Source organism: Lutra lutra, chromosome 3 (assembly GCF_902655055.1).
Source record: "Lutra lutra chromosome 3, mLutLut1.2, whole genome shotgun sequence".
NCBI lineage: Eukaryota > Metazoa > Chordata > Mammalia > Carnivora > Mustelidae > Lutra > Lutra lutra.
The window spans coordinates 36879291-36898161 of NC_062280.1; the positions used below are offsets into that span (position 1 = coordinate 36879291).

General features: G+C 40.4%; 1 protein-coding gene and 1 long non-coding RNA gene across 5 annotated transcripts in view; both read left to right on the top strand.

The window, feature by feature from the left end:
- Positions 1-934: 934 nt before the first annotated feature.
- Positions 935-3307, top strand: LOC125095523 (antifreeze protein Maxi-like). Its single transcript, XM_047722014.1, has 2 exons — positions 935-1034; positions 2907-3307. The coding sequence occupies exons 1-2, from the start codon at positions 935-937 to the stop codon at positions 3305-3307; spliced, it is 501 nt and encodes a 166-aa protein (XP_047577970.1).
- Positions 3308-6148: 2841 nt separating this feature from the next.
- LOC125096304 (uncharacterized) overlaps positions 6149-18871 on the top strand; it is a 39866-nt gene continuing 27143 nt past the window's right edge. For all 4 annotated transcript variants that reach the window (XR_007126131.1, XR_007126130.1, XR_007126129.1 and 1 more), the window contains exon 1: positions 6149-6264. This is a non-coding gene — a long non-coding RNA (uncharacterized LOC125096304). The remainder of the gene's footprint in view (positions 6265-18871) is intronic.

Here is an 18871-nt window from a genome sequence, read left to right on the forward strand (position 1 = left end):
ATTAGTACTATAGCTAGAAATGCAAAGCAGCAGCCAAGAAATCAGGAATCCATTGTACTTAGAGATGAGAAAGGCAGACCCCGATGAACAGCCATGAACTCAGAGTAAAATGATCCTACTGGTCTGACCTCAGGGCTGCTGTGGGAGGCTCTTCTGGTGTTGGGAAGTGCTCACATCTTTTGGTTAAATGATTCCTTTTGGTTTAGATTCTTCTGAGGTGTGAAATCATGAGTCACTCAAAGCAAAAAGAGAAGACGCACAAGCAAGGTCCCAACACAGAGCCCCAAGCGATAAATCTCTCACAGCAGGGCAAATAGCCGGTGAGCAGCAGACAGGGACAGGCTGAGGGAGTCTGCCCCCCATGCCTACTGCCTGGGGCAGGTGCCAGGCCTGCGTCTCCCAGGGTTAGCCGAACTGCCAGCGTCTGCCAAGCACAACAGTCACCAGCGCTACAGATGAATGATCAAGATGTTCTCCATCTTTCTCCCCTGGTTGTCCTTATATGAGACCTTTGTGCTAGTGCTCCTAGGAAGTGAAGACTCACTGACACTCCCGAGTGTGAGATACTTAACCGAAGAGAAAATTCCAGGACATTCTGGTGACAGGGAGACAGCTGGAGCAGATAGATAGGATGGAGGGGAGCCCAAGCGATGGGAGCAAGTAGACACCCCAGCAACACCTGCACACCACCCGCCTAGCAGCAGCACTGCTTCTTACAGCAGCTCTTTTGCTGGCAACAGCCCTTCCCACCGCTGCAGCCATGGGAGCCGCAGCCACAGGAGCCACAGGAGCCACATGAGCCACAGCCACATGAGCTGCAGCTATAGGAGCTGAGGCAGCAGCAGACCGCAGGGTTACTGTAGCTGCCACCACAGCCACTGCCGCTGCCACCACAGCCACTGCCACCACCACCATAGCCACCGCCACAGCCACCATGGCAGCCACCACAGCTACCACAACTTCTGTGGCCACAGCACCCCATCGTGTCAGGAGAGAGGACTCAGGAGGGAGTAGAGAGGAGGAAAACTTAGGAGGTGAGAGTGGTCTGATGCTGCCTTTTGCTGGGGGAGCCCTTCATGTATCAAGTCTACAGACCAAGCCAGCACCTTGCTGTTTACCCGTCTTCCCAGGAAAGGTCTCACGTGGCCTTTACTCCCTTCCTTGTTGAAGTCTCGGTCCCTCAATCTTGCTAATTTTAACCTTAACTGGTCTCTTAAATCTATATTTGGATTAGAACATACTTCTAAGAGGTGTGTGCCCATGAGAATGTACATGTGTATGTATTTTTTGCCCCAGGGCCTCCCCTAGAGCCTGGGCCCGTGTAAGGGCCACTGACTAGTGGACAGCTGTTAAGTAAGTGCCTGAAATATTTAAGAACAATCCTTACATTTTTATAGCCATGGGGTTCTGAGTCTAGAGCCAGGTAAAATCCCATGTTTCTGTATATACTTCTTAGTCATCATGGGTTTAAGGAAACAAACAAACAAACAAACACTGTTTTTCTCTCTACTGGGTTTCACCACCCACCTCTCTGTTACAAAAAACTTTCTGAAAGGATAAGTGAAAACTGGATTGAAAAGAGAAAAAGTAGGCACCCCTAAATGTATTCTTTCTCCCCTTAAAACCCAGATAGGCATTTCCTGGCTCCCTGAGACTCTTCCTTAACAAGAATCAATTGCTCATTAACATTTTCTTAAAACATTGTATGATCTCAGACGCTAAAGATGTAATTGTGGGCAACCTGCTCCAAAGTCATCGGCCAAGAGTGAAGTTTTTGCTGCTGTTTGTTAAATGACTGAGGGAACAAAACATAAGAAAGGTTTCGTGGGGGTGGCTTTCTTTCTTTCGTGCCTCTCTCAGGTTGAAGACCGGTGGCCAGGCCCCCGTTTCAGACCAACCAAGGCCAGGAGAATTTTTTCTTTTTAAAGATTTTTATTTATTTATTTGACAGACAGATCACAAGTAGGCAGAGAGGCAGGCAGAGGGAGAGAGGAGGAAGCAGGCTCCCCGCTGAGCAGAGAGCCTGATGCGGGGCTGGATCCCAGGACCCTGGGATCATGACCTGAGCCGAAGGCAGAGGCTTTAACCCACTGAGCCACCCAGGCGCCCCGAGGAGAATGTTTATATGAGGTGATCGTTCTCCTCATGGCTGCCTCTGCTGCCCTGGAGAGCCTGCGGCTGGGACCAGGACTCCAGAAAGGCTGTTCTCACTGGATTGTTGTGAGAACCCACCTCCTCCACTCTAGACGACCTGCGGGACCGGAAGCCACTCCCCCCCAGTCTATCTCCCAGCTTATGCTGCAGCTCTAGAGGGGACACAACCTGTCTCTGGCGGGTCTGCACTCCCCCGAGAATGCTCCTGTCCCTGGATTTACAACGGACACCTCTTTTATAAACTTACCTTTTGAAAGTCAGAGAAGGAAGACTTAGAATGCCCTTCATGATCTACCGGTGGTCCACCGGAAGGCTGTCAGGATGCTTCTGGCTCTCCATGTTGGTTGCCCCGCATCGTGGGAAAGCCCTGCCGTGGGCACGGGAACCCTGTGAAAGTTCTCTGATGGCTCCTGTCCAAGACCCATGCATCTTTGTCAGGCCCATGGAACTACATTTTTTCCTCCACGTTAGCCATCATTTTTCTACATTCCATCCACAGACGATGCATCACACAATGATTTCATTCATAGCAATAAACTCAGAGTTTACTAAGCCTGCTGCTGTGCTAAAAATAGCAGTGTTACTATGGCAAGGGTGTTCAAGAAGGAAGTAAAGGAAAGGTCTTGTGAGATTCTTCCATGGAAACTGGGCTGAAAAATAAGGGGGGGTGCCAGTATATAAGGGGCTCCCCCAGCAGAAGGCAGCATCAGACCTTCCTCACCTCCTGAGTCTCCCTCCTCACCTCTCCTGAGTCCTTACTCTCCTGACACGATGGGGTGCTGTGGCTGTGGAAGTTGTGGTGGCTGCGGTGGCTGTGGTGGCGGCTGCGGTGGCTGTGGTGGCTGTGGTGGCGGCTGCGGTGGCTGTGGTGGCGGCTGCGGTGGTGGCTGTGGTGGAAGCTGTACCACCTGCAGATGCTACCGGGTCAACTGCTGTCCCTGCTGCACCGGCTGCTGCGGGTGCTGCTGCACTGTCCCCGTGGTCTGCTGCTGCCGCCGCTCCTGTGGCTGCAGTTCCTGTGGCTGTGGCTCCTGTGGCTGTGGCTCCTGTGGCTGTGGCGGTGGGAAGGGCTGTTGCCAGCAGAAGTGCTGTTGCCAGCAGAAGTGCTGTTGCAAGAAGCAATGCTGCTGCTAGGCGGCCGGTGTGTAGGTGATGCTGGGGCCTCTGCTTGCTCCCATCACTAAGGCTCCCTCCCTCCCATCAGTCTGCCCCCGATGTCTCCCTTGGCTTTATGACACCCGCCTCCTGGTTCTCACTCAGAATTTAAGTAAGTTTTGCCATTTAAAAAATCATCATGTGGACATTGTATACAATGTCATCCAAGAAACAAGAGAGAGAACCTCTTGATTACTGAGCTCGGCAACCATAACTTCTACTGTGTTCTCTTCTTTATGTTTTTTCCTATCTAGACATTAAGTCTTTTTGTATTTACCATAAATATTCTGTCTCTTCTGTGGCCACAGAAGCTTTCCAGATACTCTCCTAAAAATCTCTTAATAAAGTACAAAAATAAACTCTGAACAGTTGTTTTTGTTTTAGTCTTAGAGTTATTTTCATTAAGCTAACATTAATTATGTTCCTCCGTGGGTTGGGGCTGTCAATACACAAAATAATTATGCCTTGTGTTATTATAATGTAGTCATACACAAATAACCACGAACACAAGGCAGGATAATGAACATGTCTAAAGGCGGGGATGTGGCGTGTTGTGGCAGGGGCAAGTCCACATGGTTGGGCGGGGAATGAGGGTAATGGACTGGAATAGTTTCAAGACATACATGACTTTGGGGGTGTGTTTTAAAGAATTAGTGAAATTTTGACAAGTGGAGATGATTGAGGCAGGATATTTCAAGGAGAAGGCCAAAAAGCAAGGGATGGGAAAGTTCAAGACATATATTGGAGGTTGCAAGCCATGAGTGTAAGCGAAATACGAAGTCTGGGCATAGTTGGAAATAAGCAATCACAAGACCAGGTATACAATTTATAGTGAGAGCAATGGCCGGCATTCACATTGCCCTTAAAAGCCAGCATTCTTCTAAGAACTTGAGTGTTTTGATGGAAGCCATATTACTATGCCCACTGCACAGAAAGAGAGGTTAGGTAATTTGCTTAAAGCACATGGATGTTGCTGGTCGTTTTTGAGAGTTAACTGGTTCGTGGAGAGAGCTGAAGCTGTGTCAGCAATCCTGGGAAAGACAATGAGGACCTAATACAACAGCAAATGGAAACCCAAAGTGTATGTGTGAGTGATAAAACCATAATACAAAACCCACCACTGGAGGACCATGTCTGCAATCACAAAATGGGCAAGATACCAACAGTGATTGTTATGGACTGAATAATGTCCTCCCTCAACACCATTCATGGGTAGAAACCCTAAGCCCAGTGTGATGGTATTTGGAGATGATGTCTTTAGGAGGTAAGTAGGTTTAGATAAAGTCCTGCAGGTGTGAACTCATGATGGGATTAGCGCCAGCAAAAGAAAAGGAAGAGATGCCAGAGTTCTCTCTCAATCTCTCTCTCTCTCTCTCTCTCTGCCCTGTAAGGGCATTACAGCAAGAAGGTGGCCATTTGCAAGTCAAAATAGAGCTCTCCTGGGAGTCAATTACACTGGCACCCTGATTTCAGACTTCCCATTCTCCAGAACTCTGAGGAAATAAATCTTTGTTGTTTAAGTCATTGAGTCTGTGGTCTTTGGTTATGGCAACCTCAGAAAATACAGTGATGTAATGATACATAGTGACTTCTAGTCTTGTTTCTGAGTGCTTTAAGGTACTGTTCAAGGCAGCCTGTTTTTAAATTCATATTAAATATGGTCAACATAGGTGAGGAACTGACCATATCTATCCTTTAAGGTCATTTCTCTCACTCTGTAAGGTGAGGGGGTGAAAGGACTTGATAACAATGTAAAAAAGCCATCCAATAAATCATACAGTAAATTCTCTCACAAATCACTCTGATCCTGTTCACCATGTATGTATGTATGTATTTATTTATTTGTGGGGGGGGCGCAGATGGAGAGAGAGAATCCCAAGCAGGCCTTAGCTTGGTGTTCTGAGGAGTGGCACATTTCCTTGATTTGCTAACCTGAAAAGATCTAGACTTGAAAAAATTGTCTTTTTGGTCTTCTTATCGGAACTTGATCTTTCACATTCATTTCTAAGAAGACTATTTGGATTAAGACTGTAGACTAAAAATATGTATGGATGAAAAGACTTAGCACACATTACAGTTTGCTAATAATATTATTAGAATGAGTGGATGCTAGGGGCGCCTGATTGGCTCAGTGGGTTAAAGCCGCTGCCTTTGTCTCGGGTCATGATCTCAGGGTCCTGGGATCAAGCCCCGCATCAGGCTCTCTGCTCAGCGGGGAGCCTGCTTTCCTTCCTCTCTCTCTGCCGGCCTCTCTGCCTACTTGTGATCTCTGTCTGCCAAATAAATAAATAAATAAATCTTAAAAAAAAAAAAAAAGAATGAGTGGATGCTAATTATATGTATATAACCTATATGTTTTATATGTTTACATGTTACTCATTTAACATTGTGTCATATATGTTATCTTACATAGGTTATACACATTTATATATATATACATATCAGGTTATGCATGTGTTGTATGTTATACACAATATTTATACACATATATATACACACATATGCACTCAGATTATGAATTTGATGACTCAACACGTGAGATTTCTTCACTCACTTGTAAAAGATCACTAGTGATCTGGGATGGTATGTTTTCAGATACAGTTGTTCCTGGGAAGGCTTGCTTCATCTCCTTCCATCTGTTCCTTCTTGATTCTGGGTCCACTGTGGCTCCTGGGACTTTGCCCACGTGTTTACTTTACCCTCTGTGGATTCTATGATCCCAGATATCACAGGTTAGAGCGTTACCATCCAAAAGACCTTTGGTCACTTCAAAGCAGCCAAAGCAAGACACAGGATATTCAGTCTATACTTATGGACAGAATGTCCTGGAATTGTGTTTATTGGCTGTCTGGGGAGGAGGAAGGCGAGCATCAGTGAGAAGGATAGGAGTGTGCTGGGAAGGATCAACAGGTGAATAATGATGTTTGACTTGGCTAGCCTGTCAATGTTGGAAAGGTAAGATTTGGCTTATCTCAATTTTTTTTTTTTTTTTTTTTTTTGGACCTGACTTCTGGCTCTCTTTGCTGTTAGAGGTTAAATGGCCTGTTTCGTTAATATGCCTGAAGTTAAAACAGAGCCTTACTGACTTGTTTAATCTACGATCGAGGTTCTCTCAACAAGAGAATGTCTTTACACCTTGGCAAGACCCTGAAGTATTAGCATGGTGCCTTAAATATCTCCTACATTTTCAACTGCTTTGAGCAATTATTTCTCTTTTACATTTGTCAGACTAATTAAATTAAAATCAGATGATATTGAACTCAACCTACTATGATAAAGAAAAATACACTTATATTTAGTTTTTATATGAGATAAATTTCAAGGGTCACTTACTAAGAAATGTAGTGTAACATACTCAATGACTTTTTAATTTACTTCTTGTAAGGACATCATCAGCCAGGAGTGGCATACTGTGTTAGTTTCCTAGGACTGTGGTAGCAAACCACCAGAGGCTGGATGGCTTAAATCACAGCAAGTTCTTTTCTCAGCCCAAGATCAGAGTTTGGGGAGGTTTGGCTTCTCCTGAGGGCTTTCTCCTTGGCTTGAAGTTGGTTATCTTCTGGCTGGATCCTCACCTGACCTTTTCTCTGTTTGCATCTTTCTTCTTGTAAGGCTAACACCAGTCATTTTGCATTAGAGCCCCACCTGTACGATAAGACCTGACAAGGTCTTATCTCCAAATACCAGAGGACTTGTATCCTTAGAGAAACTCAGCTCAGTGGAACAGACACACAGGAGAATGTCAGGAGGTAATAGCTGCAGAGATTGGAGTTGTGTGGGTGTAAACCAAAGGATGCCAGATTGCCAGAAAACCAGCAGAAGCTAGAAAAAGGCAAGGAAGGGTTCCTCTATGGATTTCAAAGGGAGCAGGCTTCTGGATTTCTGACTTCTGACTTCCAGACTATGAGATAATAAATTTCTGCTGTTTTAAGCCGCCCAACTTGTGATTCCTTGTTACAGCAGCCCTAGGAAACTAATACAGGGGTTAAGTACCCTGCATTTAAGAGTAACATATAAAGAATTGCTATTGATTTCTTTCATTTGGTCCTATATGTGGTCACTGTGAAGAGCTCTGTCATTAGCACTAATGATTTCTTAGTTGATTGCATTACTATTTCTAGGTATCTTTGTCTTGCTCCTGATAGTAATGGCAATATACCTAAAGCCTCTCCATTAAATATAATGTTCGTTGTAGATTACTGGAACATTTCTACGTTGCTAAGGGGTACTTTTTAAAAAAAAATAAAAAGCTGTCAAGTTTTATGAGATGTATTTTTCTGTATAAGTTGAAGTAGTCTTAACTTTTCTCCTCAGTCCATCAAAGTTGTGAATTTTATAAGTGAAATGGCCCTACACATTTTTTTTTTTTTTGGCATCGTCCCTACCTAGTTTAGAATCAATATTAACACTTGCCTTATAAAATGAGCCAGGCAGCTTTCTTTTTAAAAAATATTTCATAGAACAGTTTTATAAATAAGAAATTGAGCATTTTAAAGAATTTGGTAGGATTAACTAAGAAAGGGGTACTTGAAAATGTATGTGTAGTTGTTGATAATTTTAAAAAATGCAAGGTTAATTTAAAAAAGTTAAACAAATTGATTCCCAGTAGAGGGAAAGATGAAACAAAACATGAATGAGGGATATTTATATAACCGATATATAACCGAGGGATATAGAACTCACCAACAGTGAGTAGATACAGCAAGACAATGAAATTACTTTAAAAATTATTTTTAAAAAGAGGAAGACACACCTTAAAAAAAAAGTCAGTGCTGGCATAGTTAACATACAGTGTTATATTAATTTCAGTTGTGCAATATAGTGATTCAACAGTTCCATATATCACCCGGTGCTTGTGAAGGGAAGTATACTGTCAGTCTCCTTCACATACTTCCCCTACCCCTGCCTCCCTTCTGGTCACCATCTGTTTGCTCTCTATAGTTAAAAGTCTGTTTTTTAGTTTGTCTTTCAATTTTTCCCCTATTCATTTGTTTTATTTCTTGAATTTCACATAGGAGTGAAATCATGTGGTACTTGTCTCTAACTTATTCTGCTCAGCATTATACCCTCTAGCTCCATCACTGTTGTTGCAAATGGCAATATTTCATTCTGTTTTACAACTTAGTAATATTCCATTGTACATGCATACCATATCTTCTTTATCCACTCATCTACTGATGGACACATGAGCTGTTTCCATAATTTGGCTTGTAAATAATCCTGCAGTAAACATAGGGGTGCTTGTATCCCTTTGAATTAGTGTTTTTGGATCCTTTGGATAAATACCCAGTAGTGCAATTGCTGGAGTAGGATAGTTCTACGTTGAACTTTCTGAGGACCCTCCAACATACTCTTTTCCACAGTGGCCGCACCAGTTTGCATTCCCTCCAACAGTGGCACATTCCTTTTTCTCCACATCCTTGCCAACACTTGTTTTTGTGTTGTTGATTTTAGCCATTCTGACAGGCGCCGGGGGTCTCATTGTGGTTTTGATTTGCATTTCCCTGATAAAGAGTGATGTTGAACATCTTTTCATGTATCTGTTGGCCCTCTGTATGTCTTCTTTGGAGAAATGTCTGTTCATGAAAGGCACAGCAACTTTATGATTTTCTTTTTTTCGGAAACATATTTATTTGAGAGTACACATAAGTGTGCCTGGGCATGTGGAGGGAGAGAAAGAGGATTTCCTGCTAAGCATGGGGTTCACATAGGGCTGGATCCCACAACCCTGAGATCATGACCTGAGCCGAAACCAAGAGTCAGACACTTAACCAAATGAGCCACCCAGGCGTCCCTATGATTGCCTTTTTGGGCCCAAGAAGGCATCAGCTGGTCGAGCTTTTGAAAGGAGGTCATAGTCTAGTGTCCCTCCCTGCAAGTTATCTTCTGAACACACTTCTTGTGTGTGCACTTAACACACTATGGGTAAAATGTTACATGGGTCTCATAGCATTTCTCTGCCTGACTTTGGTTGGGAAGATGCTTACATCAACTTTTCTGCACACTCCAGTGAGGAGTCCGACTGCGTAATGTCTGTATTTCCATATTAGTTTTTCTTCTTAGTGTGTCTCACATAGCTCCAATGCTCCCTTTCATCATGTTTCAACTCTTTATCTTTCTGAGTGTTCTTTTTATAAGCCATCTCAAGTCCTTTGTGAAATCAAGTGGAATATGAATAAGCAAGCACTTCAGTCAAGGAAAATGTTGGTAGCTACTTGCCTTTGCTGGAGCTTCCCAGAATTCAGCTTCTCTGATTGGTTCCTATTGGTCTATCCTGAGCAGTTTTCTTTCTTCTAACATATGCATAGGAAAAATGCATATGTTATGAAAACCCATTCTTTATGTGCATTTCCCCTCTTCTTCCATCTACCTTATTTTGATGCACAGTGAAAAATGGACCCAATAATTCCTCCAAACACTAAATTGGGCATAATGCCAAAGAGAGGCAGGTAAGATTGGAAAAGAGGAACTTCACCTGTACCACGATAAATTACCTTTTGTCTTGTTCAGAGAGGTAGATTTTAGTAGTCTTATCTTGTGGAAATTCAGATGTCATTATTTTCAATGATCTATGTAAATTCTTCTTTAAAGTAGACATCTTTTTTCATATTTTTAAAATTGTTTTTCTCTCATCCCACTTAGCCATCTCTCAAGGCCATATTTGCTAACAAAGACTTTTGAATAGCGTCCATTCAAATGGAAGAGAAAAATGGTTTGACCAAAGGCCCTCAAGACATGCACACAGGACCACCTCTTGTCCTAATATCTGATTGGAGGTGTAGCCATCTGTCTCTGTGTCATCTCATGCTGTGACTGGTCTCAAAAACCCAAACTACAACTCCATAATATGTTTTCATTCTTGTTTTACAGAGACTGCTTTTGGAGATATCAAATCCAAATTTGAGATTTATTTATTTATTTATTTAGGTTTTTATTTGTTTTGAGAGAGAGAGAGAGAGAGCACAAGTAGGGAGAAAGGCAGAGAGAGAAGCAGGCTCCTCATTGAGCAGGGGGCCCGATGTGGGGCTTGATCCCAGAACACTGAGATCATGACCTGAGCTGAAAGCAGTTAACAACTGAGCCACCCAGGTGCCCCTGAATTTGAGATTTCTTATTAAGATGTCATGATGTCCTTTTTCTGAATGAAACTCACTCTTGACTTCACTCCTTCTTTTCTTTCCTTGTCATTCCTTCATTTTCATTTCAACACTTGAAAAAAATCATATATATGTATATACATATATATGAAATGTATGTATATATTTGAAATATATGTATATATGAAATATAGGTGTATATATGAGATATATGTATGTATATAGGTATATATATATATGAAATAAAGTGGCACACAACTAATAAATGAATACAGTGTTTAGAAAAATATATTTTTTTTTCTTTAATTTTGTCCCAGATACAAATAACTTTTCTGGTAGCTTTTTTTTTTTTTTTCAGTACATATAAACAACTTTCCTTTTTATTTTTCTATACATCCAAATGAAAGATTGCAATAAAAATCCAGTGGGAGTACATGATAGGGCCATTTTTATGTCATTATGTTCTGGCATTATCTGGGAAAGTAATTTAAAGCATTTCATTAGATAAATGCCTTAATGAGATTACAAATGGTTTGGAAGGGTGATACTTTACCTTAAAAAATCAGTATAAGGATATTGAAATAGAATTATCATGATAATGCAAGTTACCTTCACTTGAAAAAACAAATGCTCCTCCCTGTCAAGAAAATGTAATTCTTCTTTCTTTTTTTTTTTTAATTTTTTATTTCTTTTCAACGTAACAGTATTCATTGTTTTTGCACCACACCCAGTGCTCCATGCAATACGTGCCCTCTCCAATACCCACCACCTGGTTCCCCCAACCTCCCACCCCCCGCCCCTTCAAAACCCTCAGATTGTTTTTCAGAGTCCATAGTCTCTCATGGTTCACCTCCCCTTCCAATTTCCCTCAACTCCCTTCTCCTCTCCATCTCTGCTTGTCCTCCATGCTATTTGTTATGCTCCACAAATAAGTGAAACCATATGAAATTGACTCTCTCTGCTTGACTTATTTCACTCAGCATAATCTCTTCCAGTCCCATCCATGTTGCTACAAAAGTTGGGTATTCATCCTTTCTGATGGAGGCATAATACTCCATAGTGTGTATGGACCACATCTTCCTTATCCATTCGTCCGTTGAAGGGCATCTTGGTTCTTTCCACAATGAAAAATAAAGCTTCATTAGTTTTCAAAAATAGCTTGTTATGTGTATACCTTCACAATCACACTGTCACAGCATATTCTGCATTCAAGGACAACTCTCTTTTCATTGGACATTTTTTGGTTAAGACTCGAATCACGACAACCTTCTTTGACATGTTTAGGAGTCACTGAGCACTAATTCCATCTTTCAGTCTACACTTTACAAAGGAGGACACTTAGCACATCCCATAACCAAAAGCTTTCTGCAGGCTCAGATATCGGTGCCTCCGTCTGCTTAGATGTGAGCAGAGGTGCTGTGTTTACTGGTGGTGCCAGCTTATTTATTTATTTACTTATTAATTTTTATAGATTTTATTTATTTATTAGAGACACAGTGAGAGAGGGAACACAAGCAGGGGGAGTGGGAGAGGGAGAAGCAGGCTTCCTGCTGAGCAGGGAGCCCTGATGCTGGGCTTGATCCCTGTACCCTAAGGTCATGACATGAGCTGAAGGCAGATGCTTAATGACTGAGCCACCCAGGCGCCCCTGATGGTGCTAATTTATGAGGAACAGTTGTCTGAAGCCCAGGAGCGGGTCTTGAAGGATTAACTTGAAGCAATAGGTGAGGAAGATCAAGGTTGATGTTGGAGTCTTCATTCCTGTTCTTCTTCTGTCTTAGGTCAGTGATGGTGATGGGGAGGGCTCGTGTTTTCAACTGTCTTCAGTGACTCATGTGTTCCCTTTCTTTCTCAAAACCTCCTCTCAGGAAATATTTGATAACATAAGTCACTTCTTAAAGGTTGAAGGTGACTAGTCCCAAGCAAAATTTCATTTAATTTTAACTGGGAACCGTGTGCCTTTGCAGGACTGTCAACTGTGATTACTAGTTGGGACTGAAGCGCTTTTGTGATGTTCTGCACAAGTTCTGGTCTCGAGAGGAAAGATGCCTGCATAGATAGCACACAGAATGTTAATCCACTTAAATAATAATTATGCAAAATAAGAGTTAACGGTGTACTAGATAATCATCTAACATTTCTGTGCTGACCCTTTGGCACATAGCTCAAGAAAGTTGAGTGCATCCAGATTCAGAGAAGGACAAAGTTTACTAATGGCTGTAATGCACCTTTATGGCCATTTCTCTAGGTTCTGTTTTTCTAGCAGGGAAAATGGTGTCTTCAACATTTAACACTGAGAGCTACTGTTCTTCGTCTTCAGAAGAGCATGAGCTGTTTTGTTAGGGGTGGGCACTTTAAAGCAAACAGTGATAACCACTGTAGAAGATCTCTTGTTTTCTTTCTTCTTTTTTTTTTATAGGGAAAATTACTAAAGTGGAATCATGATGTATTTAGGTGTGTGCAACATACCTTATAAAAAAGATAGCATGTGGTGGTGCCTGGGTGGCTCAGTGGGTTAAGTGGCTGCCGTTGAGATTATGGTCTCAGGATCCTGGGATCAAGCCCCTCCTCACCCCCCATAGGGCTCCCTGCTCAGAGGAGGGTCTGCTTCTCCTTATCCCTCTGTCCCTGTTTGTGTGTTCCTGTCTTTTTCTCTGTCAAATAATTAAATAAAATCTTTTTTTTTTTTTTTAAAGAGAAAGAGCATGTGTTACACAGATACACGTTATTCATAGATCAATATGCATGCCCTCCCCTCCACCTTTCAGGTTTCGAGTGTGTCTTCCAGTTCTCAGAGTGGAAAGCTGAAAGAAGGCCAGAAAGACAAAATGAATTTATCTTTGGAGGACAGAGGAAGGATTAAGTAAGGAAAGAAAATGGGTAAGTCCCTGCAAGAAGAAAGCCAAGGCTGAGTTCTTTGGGAATTCATGGGTCATCTTCAGAAGGTAAGGAGAGGAGAAGGTGGGCCATGCTGCGATGCAGAGGCTCTTGAGAGACTGGAGGGTAAAAATGTTTGGGATGTTTTTCCCTGACTTCTACAGTTTGCTTCCTACTTTTGAACTCTGCTAAGAGATTGCAGTGAATAGTCATATCTTATTTTTTCCTGGATAACTTGACTCTGCTAAGACAGACCACAGGGCAATGCAGCCTCACAGAGAAAGTACACATCTATCTGTCTACCACTCTGTCTAAACCGGTGTTGATTTTATATCATGAAAATAAATCATGGTAATGGAGAAATGTCCAGCAATGGACAAAGTAAAAAGCAAAAGTCCACTGTGAAGTTTGTCACTTAAATATAATCACCTTTACATTCGGTAGCTACACTCAGATTTTTTTTTGTCTACATATATACTAACATACAGTTAGTATTTGCAAAACAAGACTAAGTTCTATCTATACACCTCAGTGCAACTTTCCTTTTTCACTTGTTAAGACTGCATGCCATCTCTCTGGCCTCTCCATATCTTTTAGAAATTCTTAAAAAGTTTTCCATCTCATAGATTTACTGCAATTGTTTTTAAAACTTTGTCACCATTATGGGGTATTTAGGTTGTGTCCAGTTTTTTGATACTGTCAATAGTGCTGCATTGAGAATCCTTGACCATATGGACATACAGATTCTACCATAAACGACCCTTCAAAAAATGTAAAAGGTTCTTATAATCCTTTGTATTTCAATGTTATCAGCTGTAATATCTCCTCTTTAATTTCTGGTTTTACTTATTTGAGTCCTCACTCTCATCTTCTTGATGAGTCTGGCTAAATTTTGTTTATCTTTCCAAAGAACCAGCTCTTAGTTTTTTTTTTTTTTTAATTTTTAAAAATTTATTTATTTGACAGAGAGAGATCACAAGTAGGCAGAGAGGCAGACAGAGAGAGAGAGAGAGAGAGAGAGAAGCAGGCCCCCTGCTGAGCAGAGAGCCCGATGTGGGACTAGATCCCAGGACCCTGGGATCATGACCTGAGCCAAAGGCAGAGGCTTAACCCACTGAGCCACCCAGGCACCCCCAGCTCTTAGTTTTATTGATCTTTTCTATAGTCGTTTTGTCTCTATTTCATTTATTTGTCATCTATTTCATTTATGCACCCTATATTGGGTACTTAAATACTTACAAATGTTATACCCTCTTACTGATTGACCTCTTTATGATTATGTAGTGCCCATCTTTGTCTCATTACTGTTTTTTGTTTCAAAGTTTATTTTACCTGATATGAGTATAGCTACTCCAGCTTTCTTCTGGTTTCCATTTGTATGAAATATGTTTTTCCATCCTTTCATTTCCAGTCTCTGTGTGTCTTACATCTAAAATGAGTCTCTTGTAGGCAGCATATAGATAGGTGTTTTTTTTTTAAATTGACTCAACCATTTTATATCTTTTGATTGATTTAAAGTAATTATTGATAGGTATGTATTTATATTCTGTAACTTGTTTTCTCACTATTTTTATAGTTTTCCATTCCTTTTTGTTCTCTTGTTCTCTTCCTTTGTGATTTGATCCTTTCCTTTCCTTTCCTTTCCTTTCCTTTCCTTTCCTTTCCTTTCCTTTCCTTTGAGAGAGAGAGTACACATGGACGTGAGGTGGGGAGGGAGGGGCAGAGGGAGAGAGAGAAGCCTAAGCAGGTTCCATGCTCAGTGTGGAGACTGTTGTGGGGCTCGATTTCATGGCCCTAAGATCATGACCTGAGCTTAAATCAAGAGTCAGATGCTCAACTGACTGAGCCATCCAGGTGCCCCTGATGGTTTTCTTTAGAGGTATGCTTATGTTCCTTTCTCTTTAATTTTTGTATCTTTACTATAGGCTTTTGCTTTGTGGTTATGACAAGGTTTACATATAGTAATTTATATATAAAACAATTTATGTTAAGTTGATAACAACTTAAATTTGAAATGAAAGAGACATTACAACTGATACCACAGAAACACAAAGGATAATTAGGGACCACTATGAACAATTATACGCCAGCAAATTGGACAACCTAGAAGCAAGGGATAAATTCCTAGAAACATAGATCCTAAGAGGCTGAATCATGGTGAAAAAGGAAATCTGAACAGACTGATTACTAGTACAGAGATTGGATCAGTAATCAAAAACCTTCCTATAAACCAAAGTCCAGGACCACTTGGCTTCATTGTCAAATTCTATCTAATATCTAAAGAAGAATTAATGCTAATCCTTCTCAAAGTCTTGCAAGAAGTGGAAGAGAAGGGAACTCTTCCAAATTCATCTTATGATGCCAGCATTAGTTTGATACCAAAACCAGACAAGGATGCCACATGAAAGTTATAGGCCAATATCCCTGATGCACGTAGGTGCAAAAATCCTCAACAAAATGCCAGCTAACCAAATTCAACAATACATTAAAAATATTATACTGGACCTAAAACTAATCTAAGATTTTATGTCAATTACACTTCAGTTTAAAAAATGGGTTATAAAAATAGATTGTACACCAAGATCAAGTGGGATTTGTTTCAGGGAAGCAAGAATGGCTTGACATCTGCAAATCAATCAGGGTGATACACCACGTTAACAAAATGAAGAATAATCATATAATCATCTCAATAGTTGCAGGAAAAGCATTTTACAAAATTTAGCTTCTATTTATGATAAAAACTCTCAACAAAGTGGGTAGAAAAAGAACCTCAACATAATAAAGGCCATCTATGACAATTCCACAGCTACAATTCCAACATCATACTCAACAGTGAAAAATTCAAAGTCTTTTCTTTAAGATCAGGATCAAGATGAGGATGCCTACTTTCACTACTTTTTTTTTTCAACATAGCCTAGAAAGAAGAAGAAATAAAAGGCACCTAAATTGGAAAGAAAGAAGCAAAACTATCACAGTTTGCAGATGACATAATATTATGTATAGAAAACCCTAAAGACTCCACCAAAAACTATAGAACTAATATATAAATTCAGCAAAGTGCAGTACACAAAATCAATATACAAAAATCTGTTGTGTTTCTATACACTAAAAGTGAACTATCAGAAAGAGAAATAAAGAAAATAGTCCCATTTACAATTGCATTAAAAAAAGAACAAAATATCTAGGACTAAATGTAACAAAAGAGGTGAAAGACCTGTATGTCAAAAACTATATAATTAATAGAAGAATATGAAGACCCAAATAACTAGGAAGATATTCTGTGCTCATTGACTGGAAGAACCAATGTTGTTAAAATGTCAATACTATGGAAAACAATCTACAGATTCAGTAAAATCAAAATATCAATGGCATTTTTTCCACAGAAAGAACAAATAATCCTAAAATTTGTATGAAAGCACACACCCACAGAAAAACCCCAAATAGTCAAAGCTATCTTGAGAAAGGAGGACAAAGCTGGAGGTATCACGCTTTCTGATTTAAATCTATGTTATAAATTTCAATGCTATAGTAATTAAAGCATTATAATATTAGCAAAAAGATCAGACACTAGGTCTATGGAACAGAATAAGGACTCCAGAAACAAATTTGTGCATATATGGTCAATTAATTTAAGACAAAGGAAACAAAAATATGCAATTGGGAAAGGATAGTCTATTCAATAGGTTGTGTTGGGAAAAGAAGAAAACTATTTTATGCTATATGCAAAAGAAGAAAACTAGACCATTATCTTATACCATCTGCAAAACTCAAAATGGATTAAAAACTTGAACATAAGGCCTGAAACCATAAGACTTTTAGAAGAAAACATAGGGAGTAAGCTCCTTGACCTAGGTCTTGGTGGTGATTTTTTGAATCAGACACCAAAAGCAAAGGAAACAAAAGTAAAAATAAACAAGTGGGACTACATCAAACTAAAAATCTTTTACATAGAGAAAGAAACTATCAGCAATATGAAAAAGCAACTTACTGAATTGTACCAAATGTTTGTAAGTTATATATCTGATAAGAGACTGATATCCAAAATATATAAAGAACTCACACATCTCAAAAAACCCCAAATAATCCAACTGAAAACTGGGCAGAAGACATAAACAGATATTTTTCCAAAGAAGACATACAGGTACATGAAAAGATTCTCATACATCATTATAGTCTTAATCACTGAGGAAGTGAAAATCAAAACCTCAATGAGATATCACACCTATCAGAATGGCTATCATCAAGAAGGCAAGAAACAACAGGTGTTGGTAGGGATCCAGAGAAAAGGGAACCCTCGGGGCGGCTCAGTGTGTTAAAGCCTCTGCCTTCGGCTCAGGTCATGATCCCAGGGTTCTGGGATCGTGCCCCGAATCCGGCTCTCTGCTTGGCGGGGAGCCTGCTTCCCTTCCTTTCTCTCTCTGCGTGCCTCTCTGCCTACTTGTCTATCAAATAAATTAAAAAAAAAAAAAAAAGGGAACCCTCTTGCACTATTGGTGAGAATGCAAGCTGATGTAACCACTCGGAAGACAGTATGGAGGTTCCTCAGAAAATTAAAACTAGAAATACCATATGATCTAGTCATCTTACTATGGGGTATTTACCTAAAGAATACAAAAACACTAATAAAAATTTTTAAAAATTAAAAAAAAATCCTATTGGATTATTTGGTTTTTAGATGTTGAGTTGTATCAGTTCTTTATATATTTGGATACTAACCCTTTATAAGATATGTTATTTGCAAATAGCTTCTCCCATTCTATGGGTTGCCTTTTAGTTTTGTTGATTGTTTCCTTCACTGTGCAGAAGCTTTTTATTTGATGTAGTCTTAAGAGCTTATTTTCACTTTTGTTTCCCTTGCTTCTGGAGATACATCTGGAAAAATGTTGCTACACTCAATGTCTAAGAACTTAGTGTCTGTGTTCTAGGATTTTCATGGCTTTGGGTCTCACATTTAGGTCTTTAATCCATTTTGAGTTTATTTTTGTGTATGGGAGGAGGTGGTCCAGTTTCATTCATTTGCATGTCCGGGTCCTTTTCTTCCTGTCTTGAAAGGAGAGTGAAAAGGAACTCATGCCCACCTTTGAATCCATGACACCGGCCTATGCTTAGATCCTTCCTTTGTGGCTCAGCATAATTTCCTGAGCTTTTAAGGTCAAATCTTTATACTTGGCTCCCAGTTTCATCACTTTAATAGGAAAAAAAATGCATTTACATAAAACCAAAAGCTGTCTTTATTGGAAAATGAGTGAATTTGTACTATGTGAAAATCCACTCATGAAAGTCAGATACCAATACCAGTAATTATGAGACTATGTAATAACTGTGACTAGAGTATTGTATGGAACCTACACTGGAACAGAGAAGAGGAAATTTTGGGGTGCTAAGGGAGATATAATGAGGAGGAGAAGTTCCATGAAGAGCGTAAGTGTGGGTAGGCAGAAACCGCCTTGTATACAGTGATGAGTGTGAGAAAGGCATGTGGGGTGGGGAAGTGTGTGACCACAGGTGGTGGAGATGACCTACAGTTAATCCTGAAACAACCACCCCTCACCCCCACCCCGTGACTCTTTGTAAGCCATGCAAAGCCA

Bases quoted from the DNA above. Each gene is read 5' to 3' on its own strand.
- LOC125095523 (XM_047722014.1), top strand. From the start codon at position 935: ATGGCAGCCACCACAGCTACCACAACTTCTGTGGCCACAGCACCCCAT. The intron at 1,035-2,906 runs GTGAGAGTGGTC...ACCTCTCCTGAG, and splicing joins AGAGGAGGAAAACTTAGGAG to TCCTTACTCTCCTGACACGA.